This window comes from Arctopsyche grandis, chromosome 12 (assembly GCF_051622035.1).
Source record: "Arctopsyche grandis isolate Sample6627 chromosome 12, ASM5162203v2, whole genome shotgun sequence".
Lineage (NCBI taxonomy): Eukaryota > Metazoa > Arthropoda > Insecta > Trichoptera > Hydropsychidae > Arctopsyche > Arctopsyche grandis.
Genome location: NC_135366.1, coordinates 9,104,395 through 9,114,961, shown reverse-complemented (window position 1 = coordinate 9,114,961; position 10,567 = coordinate 9,104,395). Strand labels below are relative to the sequence as shown.

Below are 10,567 nucleotides of genomic sequence, written 5' to 3'. Positions count from 1 at the left end.
ATTATATTGATATTATATTGAGGTATTAAACAGAGATAAAACAAAATAGTAAACAGATAAAAGTATGTAAATGCTTCAATAATATTTACCGTGTAAGGTATTTTGATTCAAATTTTTGATTTTGCAGGTTTTCGTAAAACAAAGATTGGTCAAATTTGAATTATACATACATACATATGTACATATACATATGTTCTTGGTCTTGGCATACTGTTTAGGAGTGACTTCAAATTTTCGATTCATATTTCAGATAATATATTATGTGCTGTAGGGCTACCAAAATGCTCGCTACTTCCAAGATCCAAATATAATGGTGATACTTTATTGTTCGCTTGTCAGGAGCATATTGGAGTTTGGGTCTGTATTTTGGAGTCCCCCTGAAATTAAATTCTCTCTTAATAGAAAGAATTCAAACAAAATTTCTTAGATGCCTTTATATGAAGAAATATAAATATTACCCCTATTTATTTCCCACTGCCTTTTTACAAGGTATGCTAGGCTTTGACTCACTATCTTCGAGAAAAATTATTGCCATTTCCAAATATTTCTTTGGAGTATTAAAGGGAAACATTGACAACCCTTCAATTTTATTGGAATTTAAATTTTCGGCGCCTGAATGCGGTAGAACTTTGCGTCATTTTCTTTTCTAAACTATTCCTGCGAAAACGCCTGCTTCAATAACTCGTCTCTTGAAAAGGCTATCCGGTTCCTTAATGTGATTGATGGGCATTTGGACCCGTTCAATTGTCATGTTGATGAGCTGGTTAGTTTCTTGAGACTCAACACGAGATTAGACTGAATGAATGAATGATTAAAATTTTTATTGCTTTTATTTTGTTATTTTCTTTCTTTTGTTATGTAAAACTGGTGTGACGCTTTGCGGCAACCTGTCAGGTCACACTGGTCATTTCATTGTTATTGTTATTATTATTATAAATAAATAAATATATATATACAAATAAGATCAGTAGTTTGAAGATGACTGTAGCCAGCAGTGTGCGTGCAATTAGATGTGTATATTTTTGCAATGTGTTCCGGGAATCAAATTGTCCTATACTATACTATTTTTAAATAAATAAATGTAATTAAAAAAATATAAAAACTTTATTGTATCTAACATGAAGTAAATATGTAAATAAAAAAATAAAGATTCAATGGCTTCGTTCTTTAATAATGGTCACATGTTTGTTATCCGATAGGTTGCTATTTTCTTTGAATTCAAAGGACAATCCATTTTTTGCAATTATATTTTTGAAAACATTAATTTCAGTACAAGACATACTAGGTGATAATTCTAGTTGCATTCTATCAATTCCTTCGTCATTCTTAATAGACGTACACAGCAATTCAACTTCGTTTTCAAACTCCTCCAATATTTTTTTGTCCACTTCACAATTAGAATTTTCCAAGGCTGAAGTATATTTAAAAAAATGCACTTCATACTTCTTGTAAATACTTTCTTTCTCATCTAAAAGTTGGATCATATTTTTGATTTCTTGGCTGGATGAATTTAGTCGATGAGCAACAACTAATTTTTTTCGGGCGTCTTTAAAGCATCCAATCATTATTAAAGCTCTTCCATTTTGAAACAATATCTTCCAATTTTTCCATATAGGATGTATTTTAGCATAGTCGTTACACATTGAGCAAGCTCTTAGCGGTAATTTTTTCGCGTTGTAACATATTGCTAAATTTAAATAGATTTTACCCAAAATTTCTTGTTGCATTTTCTCTTCCTTATCATCACTGAGTCGAGAATGCAAAACAATTTGCATGGCTTTCTTAAATGATGAAATAGCACTCGAATATTTCATACAATTGTAATTATTCACACCCTCTTTGTGCATATTTTTTGCTTTCTCAAACACTGAGTTTAATTTGGGTAATCCTCCACAAGTTTCATCTTCAGTAACTCTATAATTAAATAAAATAAATAAATAAACAAAATGAACACATAATTTATGTAATTAATCAATAGTTCTCACTCTGTCGCCGTTTTAGAAGATAACAAAACAAAATGAATTAAACACATTGCTTCTTTTGGTATGTGAGGTGGACAACCTAATTCACCATACATCAATGAATGATGTATCAAAAAACGAGATTGTTCTCCCACGATCATAGATCTAATCGCAATATCCATTCCTGGTAGAAGACCACTGTCATTTAAGTAAAAAGCCTGTAGTTAAAAGAAATTTTCGTTAAATATAGCATATTTAAAACATACGATGACTATACAAAACAAATTTACCCATGGACTAGATTTTTTATTGCTGGTGAATGGCACATTTTGTCCGTCAAAGTATCCACAGTAAAATATTTTCAATGTTGAATCATCGGTTGGTCGTTCACCAAAGCCTTCTTTTACGATAAGTTTACGAATTAAATTATTTGATCCAATCGGCTCCATCCTTTTCCATAGCTTGTTAAAGGGCTCTTTTATATATTTTCCGAATGGGTCAAAATATACAGAGCTTGGACCATCACCATGGGCTGTATCGAAGTCATCATCATCACCAGCAATTACATCATCGATGGCATCTTGAATGTTACTGATGTCGAAAGTAATACCCTTATCCACCAGGGCGCTAACAGATTAAAAAGTAATGTGTAAAAATTTGACAGATAAAAGTTAACCTTACTTCTTACATTTAAAATAAAAGGTTGTGGTACTGCTCATAAGAAATTGGTATTTAAAAATAAAATGTTTATGACTAACTTGATACTAATTCCATTTTGAATGCCTACAATTTCCTCCATTTCTAAGCCAACCGTCAACGAAAATCTAGAAATGTCACTACAATTCCCATCACTTTTGATCTAAAGAAATGTTTTTACAGCCAATACTTCTTTCTGAAATTTTTTCTCATAGAGAACTTGGCTAATAATAAAATTATAGAAAATATTAGAAACTTAAAATTTAAATATTTACATAGCATATATATATTATACCTTTATATCCATAATAATTAAAATACTTGTTTGTCATCTACGGCCTTGTGACAATAACTTCATACTTACTGTTTATCCACTTGTCCGTTCTAAAACCTCCATAAAATTAAATATTGAAGAACTTATTCCAAACAATATAAATAAAATATAATATCAATTATTGTTTCATTTATTTTGAACCCCTCCATCACAAATTTAATACGTACATACATACATACATATGTAAATACATCGGTCTCCATGCCGGGCCCGAATGTGAAATGCACGAAAACGCAAATATCGGAAGGCAAAGATCGAAAATCGAAAGATCTTAAGTCGAAAAATCAAAAAAAAAGGGTGCATGGTAAACGGTACATACTCAATTAATTTGCGCGAGCAGGATACAACAGGAACAAGAGGAACAGGCTTTTCCTCCCGTATTCTGCGCGCGCACCTTAATACGGGAGGAAAAGCCTGTTCCTCTTGTTCCTGTCGTATCCTGCTCGCGCAAATTAAGTGAGTATGTACCGTTTACCATGCACCATTTTTTTTTTGATCTTTCGACTTAAGATCTTTCGATTTTCGATCTTTGCCTTCAGATATTTGCGTTTTCAGGCGTTTCACATTCGGGCCCGTCAAGTAGACCCGTATATACATTCGCTAGTTCAATCTAACATATAATTTCGAAAAAGACTTTGTAAGGTTTGGGTTGGAGAATCCGTGAAGATATCGATATCGACTTCAATTTCATTTATAACTAGCTGAACCCGGCATGCGTTGCAATGCCACAATAACGCATGCAATTCCCGTTCTCATTTGTCGGAAAAACGCAGGCAGCGAACAAATTTGAAATTATTGTCACATTGTATTTATCACAGTAATCGTCCCAGACATGCATACAACAAATCCCGTAAGTTCCTTCGTAATCGGTTCAGTGGTTTAGGACAGACAGACAGACATTTTTATATACATATATGTAGATGTAATTTAAAGACATGATTTTTATAGTTATTGAATTAAAATTTATTACTGGATTTACTTAAAAAAATAGAGACTAGTAGACAAATATCGTTATACTAAACTAAAGAAAATAATAAAATGGAGTCGGTTGATTTTTACAACTCCGACTCCACTTGAAATGCTCTGACTCCACAACCCTGGTAAAATGCTAAAATGCCATGTCAATTTGGCCCCCTTACAAGTGATAAAATTCGTACATTTTTTTGTGTTCAAACAGAAAGTTTATATCCAAAGAAGCTTTCAACGACTTACATATTTTCAAAATAATGGCGAGAACATGAATAAAATTAAATTTTCTGAAAAGAAAGCTTCCACTATACAAATGGGCGCTTTGGATGCGAATTTCTTGCACAACGGCAACTATAAATGCCAGTTAACCAGTCAAAACTAATATAATCAAATCAATTTATTTGGAATAGGTGAATACTGAGCGTTAATTAATTTATTTAATAGTAAAAAATCGAAATGTTCTAATAAAAACGATATATGAAAGAAACCCACTTTTTTCGCACTGACCTACATACGTATGTTATGCATCATTTTTTACTAACCTCTTCTTATTATGGAATTTAAATAAAACAAACCAATTTCCAGAATTATATTTATTTCCAAAATTATTAAAATCAATATAACAAAACTATATGAATAACAAATACATTTAAACGCCATTAAAATGCACTTCACACAATAAGAATAACTAAATCCGATCTATATATGTATAAATGATCAAACTCCTGTTATTTCCCATTTTCTCTCATTTAAATGCTTTTTACCATATTTATCTACATCCTACATCATATACATACTATTTTTCTTACACAATTGCCACTTGTTTTGTAGATTTCAATTTGCCAACTCGCACACGAGTCTTCAACTTTTACGAAAATTCTGAATGAATTACAATACATTTCTAAAACATTACAAATTTGTTATCAAGCAAATAAATCTATCCATCTGTTCACGTAAAAATCAGACAGGTGGCAAAAGAGATACAAAACAAATAAAAAATAGTAATTTGATACGTGATAAATGCTTATTTATTGTCTATCTGTATAGTGCACTGGTTAATCGTCAGCGATATATTTTAAGCACACTACTGAACGGGCAAATTTAACAGAATATTCTGACCACCAGGAAGGTAAGTGACGTTTCTAGATTTAGACAATTGATATGCAATGTCTTCTGCAGCCTCAATACGTCGAAGTTCTACTAGACCTTCTCCGACACCGCCGAAAGATTTGGCCAGGAGCTCGGCAGCTTGAGCGTCACCCTCGGCTGTTATGATTGCTGCTAATTTTTGCTGTTCAGCTTTTTCTACTAAAAATCTAGCTTTTTCGGCATCTTGCTGAGCCACCTGTTTCAATTCTACAGCTTGAGTAAACTCTTTTCCGAAAGTCAAATGTGTAATTGAAATATCGTCTAATATGACACCAAACTGAGCAGCTCTCTCCGTTAAATCCTCATTGACCTTTTGAGATACAATCTGTAATAATAAAAAGAAAACATTGTTGAGCATCATGAAACTAGGACAAATTATGCTAAATATGTAGAGGAAATCATTTCACACCTCTCTTTGAGTGATAAGTTCTCCAGCGTCAAATTGTGCAACCACAGCTTTAAGCACTTCAGTGGTAATAGAAGGAAGTACTCGCTCATCATAGTCTACACCCAATATTGTGTAAATTCGTGGCAGTTGATCAGGAATGGGTCGGAATAGAATACGTAAAGTGATATTGACATTTTGCAAATCTATAAAAAAAAATCATAGAAATATAATATAAATTTATGATTAAATAAAAAATTGCGTACACATGCTAATTTATTATATTATACCTTTGCTCCCAGTTACTACTGGAATGTTACGGGGCCGAGATCTTATGTCAAAGGTTATAGGTCTTTGGATCCATGGAATGAAAAAATGAGTTCCTTCTCCAGTGACGATATCCTTGACTCCAGCAAATCTATCGAATATAACAGCCCTATGACCTCCATCAACTGAAAATAAAGATTTTATTAAGCAATTTATGATTTAAAAATTTAAATTACCAATTTTAGCTCACACAATTTTATACATTTATAATACACTAATATAAATTTATTGTTTACCGTTGTATAAAGCAGAATTGACCACACCACCAACCAGTGCAACTCCGAGACCGAGTTGGCCGATTCTATTGAATAATTGAGTTGCCATGATAATCTGTAATTAAATATAAATATGCTATCATTAGTTTTGCAAATAAAAGTGTGATTGCACAATGTTGAGATTTAAAAAAATAAATAAAAGTAAATTGTTATGATGAAATCAATTTGTGTAAAAACTGAATTTATAAAACTATTTTTACTATTTTTAGATATATAAATATATGGGTTGATTTTAAAAATTCTACATTAAGCTCTTAACTTTTTTATGGAGGTATGTATAAAAAACAATATTCCCCTTTTTGACATTTAAATAACATTTAATTTACATGTCAAAATCTATTGAAATGCTATTTGGAAACGCTGCAGGCAAAATTTTATAAAGAAAATTCATTTATTGATAAAATATGATATTTTTGATAATAACCATTCTAATATTATGTATGTATATAGATCAGTGATGGCGAACCTTTTTCAGAAATGGGTTAAATTTCATTAATTATTTTTTTTAGAACTAGCCCTTGGGTCACTAAGTCAGTGAAGTCGTTTGAAGGGGTGGGTAAAAATAATACTAATAAATTTGGAAATCCAAAGATATGTAAACAGATAAGTTTAACAGTTGATCCTCCAAAAAGGTTTACGTTTTCTTTTTCTTTTACTATACTTTTACAAGTGAAGAGCAAAAAATAATGAAGGTCAATGTCAAAATTTTATATTAATGGATTCATACTTTGAATTCCCTCTCGTGTGAAGACTACTAGCGCCTATGTATTGAGTATTTTAATAAACGAGGAATAAAGAAATACAGAAAAGATATATTATAAGTGTTACGTACGCCGCGGATTGAGCGAATTGCACTTAGACCAACGGATATCTGTTATCGGGTTAACTAATTGCATGCACTTACTTCCAAGGATTATATCTGGACTCTAAGTGCATTTAGGCTAAACAATGACCGTTATTAGTTATTTTTCAGAATCAGTACGGGAAGACCCAATGTCGTGGAAATACATATCCGAATACGTGACTATACAACAGGTAAACAGATTAGGCCTCCTGAGAGATCTACCCCTTTATAAGGCGGTACGTAGGCGATATCATGTCATTCTGGACTCAGCAGTGACAGTGCGTGTAACTCCTTAATCATTAATAAATGCTGTGAAACGACTGTTGGCCTTTTACTTGGATCCTCCACCCACCACTTACGCAACATAAGGTTGTGGCTATTTGCATGTACTATATCTGAAAATGATTGGCTATTTGCAGGTACTATATCTGCGACAGGCGCAAAGCCTTCTGCGCATGCGCGTGAACTGTCACTGTCAGCGTGTTTACTGTTAAAATTTTGTTTTAAACCTCTTAAACTTTAGTTCGAGCTCGTTAAGTGACGTAGAGTAAAAAATAGAATCCAAATTTGTTAATATTATTAATTGTTAGAAAATTATTATCATATATGTACAACGTACATATAATACCTACATACAAGTACAAGCCGCGAACTAGCTAAATGATATAATTCTATTAAACTAACGTGCGAAATTTATTTGCTTCATGTATAATGAACGATTGATTAAACAAGTCTAGCATACATTAAATGTAAGAAATTATAATCGGATTATAAGTTCACGCGCATGTACCTGCAAATAGCCAATAATTCGCAAATATAGTATATATTATAAATATATTACCATATTATAAATATATTACGAAATCTTTCTTATTGATAAACATTTTTACAGATGGGTGTATCTTTTGTGAAGAATTCCTTTCCGAAACCACCCGTTGTAATCAACGAGCACAAAACTAGTGTCTAATAGTTTGCTTAAGCTGCCGAAAAAAACCAATATTGTTCCAACCGTATTGGGAAAAACCGTTTGTTGTTACAGAAACAATTTTCTGTAAGTTGATATCCATTTCTTTAAAAATGTCAAGACCGGTACACTTCCTTTTCAACATTATTAGTATTTTTTTTTAATTTTTACGCGGGTCATTTAAAAAGTCTTCTTGGGTCAGTGTCTGACCCTCGGATCATAGGTTCATCATCACTGATATAGATTTTAATGTAGGATACCCAGCGAGTATAGATTCGTTATTGGATTTTGACATAAGTCGATATTTTTCATACTCAATGAAACACTTGATGATGAAGTAAATCATTTCATTCGGGCCATGGGTTGTGCATCAATGCTGTAACTGATTGCTCTCAAGAACACATCAAAGTAATGACAAATTTTACGATTCTCTTTCATAAGAAACGATAAAACGGCTCAGATTATGAGAATAAACACAGTTGGAGAATCATTATTCTCATAATTCTCATATAAGACGAAAACATGACGGTTTATTAGAATTTTTATATATTAATGTTTTGTTTATCGCCTGTGTGTACCAAACACTTCTCTCTGAATACAAAGATGATACTTTATTTTATTTTATTAATTGAAAAATCAACAGACAGGATGTACAGAGATAGGTATAAAAAAAACAAAAAGTAAATAAATAATATATGTAACATCCGAGTCCAATAATAGATTTTTACAAAAATGAAAAAGATAAATATAAGGAAAACAAATTAAAAAGTAAAGAATAAAGGCATGACAAAATATATACTTTACTAACAAATTCATAGTATGTGTATTGCACAATCAATGGTCATACAGTTTGAGAAATTATATCCACTCTACTAGGTTCATCATAATATTTTAATGCATATTGATAATCTATATCCAACTGATTTTGATAAATTTTGATTGAGCCAACTATTATAGTTGAAGACATTTGAAATATTCCCAATCTGTCAAACTTAAGAAAGGTAATGAAATACATACATTTTCCAAATGTTTAGAAACACGATACGTTTCGAGCTCGACTTGCTAAAATGGTTACGGTGAGGTTGGGACCGGTGACATGCGACCACTTAACCTATAAAACGAGGGCGACTACTCGAAGACTTTTGGGGTTCTGAATCTTGGGCGCCCCAATGCACCTCCAATTAACAACTCTTCAGCTTAAACTTACTTAAAATACGCTGCTCTGTGGTAAAGTCCCCAAAAAACCTTCAATCCTCACCTTCGACCGGCACACGCCAAACCCACACACACTTACATAAACTGGACTGAATAGCGCTTTTTACGACCTTACGCTGACACTACATTACATTTCTATAAAAAAAATTGGATTTCACTAGTTTTCACATACCTCTTCCTTACTTCGCCTTACGATTATTGGTATTTCTTATATGCCGTCAAAACGTTTAAACACCGAATACCATAAATGTAAATTAACTATAAAACAGATATACCGGTAAATTAACTACATACATATATATACACAGTCAGAATTATGAGCTCTCTGGTTTTATGTCTGTTCATACCTATCCAGCACGACCCGTATCCTGCAGGTGTCATGCAAGTGCGGATAGTATTATTTAGCACATTCTATATGGACGCGCATGAATGCGTAAATGCGCATGCGCGAATGGAGTATGAATACGGGACATATAATGTACCAAAGAATACTATCTTCACTTGCAGGGGGTCTACGTGACGAGCCAGAATGTTAAATTACAGAAAACACAAATATTGGAAGGCAAAGATCGAAAATCGAAATTCTGCGCGCGGCCATTAATACGGGAGGAAAAGCCTGTTCCTCTTGTTCCTGTTGTATCCTGCTCGCGCAAATTAAATGAGTATGTACCGTTTACCATGCACCCTTTTTTTTGATCTTTCGACTTAAGATCTTTCGATTTTCGTTCTTTGCCTTCCGATATTTGTGTTTTCTGTAATTTAACATTCTGGCTCGTCACGGAGACCGGGATGCGCATGAATGCGTAAATTCGCAAGCGCGAATGGAGTATGAATACGTCCATATAATGTACCAAAGAATACTATCCGCACTTGCATGACACCTACAGGATACGGGTCGTGCTGGATAGGTTTGAATAGACCTTTAATCGTTTGTTTAATTATGAAAATTTCATTACTTGAGTCTCGTTAATAAGCAGACGTATACCATATACATAGTACGTTTCTTCTTTTCATGACTATTTTCAACTCATATTTACTCAATTTCTCTAGTTACATTAGTTATAGAAAAAGTTCTAATTGTTCTCTAGTGTGAACTACATATCTTCCCAAGAAATTGTGGATTCCTTGTTCTATATATAATACGTCGTGTAACGTGACGTTCTCCCAGCCGTCCCATCAGGGCAACACTAGCCCTTTTTTCGGGCTGCCACACTGAGTGCCATCCTGCCGCGGGAAAGGAGACGAGACCCAACTCGTCCATTCACATTTCGGTCGTCCCCGGGTACAGGTGTAACCCCTCCCTCGATCTCTCCTGAGCCGTCTCCATCGCAGGCGTGCCTAGAGATCAGCCATCTTGTTGAATAACCGCGGGACGGTTGAGTGTATCATCACTCCCTCCCCGGAGTTCCAACAGTTCGTCACCTGTATCTCCTTTAATTTAAGGTTAA

The 10,567-nt window shown here is 33.3% G+C and overlaps 2 protein-coding genes across 5 annotated transcripts; both read right to left on the bottom strand.

The window, feature by feature from the left end:
* Positions 1-1,081: 1,081 nt before the first annotated feature.
* Positions 1,082-2,842, bottom strand: LOC143920612 (inactive peptidyl-prolyl cis-trans isomerase shutdown-like). Its single transcript, XM_077443557.1, has 4 exons — positions 2,720-2,842; positions 2,252-2,588; positions 1,986-2,179; positions 1,082-1,914 (listed from the first exon to the last, which is right to left on the bottom strand). The coding sequence occupies exons 1-4, from the start codon at positions 2,758-2,760 to the stop codon at positions 1,152-1,154; spliced, it is 1,335 nt and encodes a 444-aa protein (XP_077299683.1). The 5' UTR covers positions 2,761-2,842; the 3' UTR covers positions 1,082-1,151.
* A 962-nt stretch (positions 2,843-3,804) lies between these two features.
* Positions 3,805-9,223, bottom strand: Phb1 (prohibitin 1). 4 transcript variants are annotated; one of them, XM_077443043.1, is made up of 5 exons: positions 9,112-9,223; positions 6,058-6,151; positions 5,785-5,946; positions 5,519-5,700; positions 3,805-5,434 (listed from the first exon to the last, which is right to left on the bottom strand). In XM_077443043.1, exons 2-5 carry the CDS (start codon positions 6,143-6,145, stop codon positions 5,045-5,047), a joined length of 822 nt encoding a protein of 273 aa, XP_077299169.1. In that variant the 5' UTR covers positions 6,146-6,151; positions 9,112-9,223; the 3' UTR covers positions 3,805-5,044. The 4 variants fall into 4 exon arrangements, with proteins under 4 accessions (XP_077299169.1, XP_077299171.1, XP_077299170.1 ...); XM_077443045.1 differs by having other exon boundaries at positions 3,936-5,434; positions 6,058-6,172; positions 9,037-9,210; XM_077443044.1 differs by having other exon boundaries at positions 3,936-5,434; positions 9,163-9,209.
* Between the last annotated feature and the right edge of the window lie 1,344 nt (positions 9,224-10,567).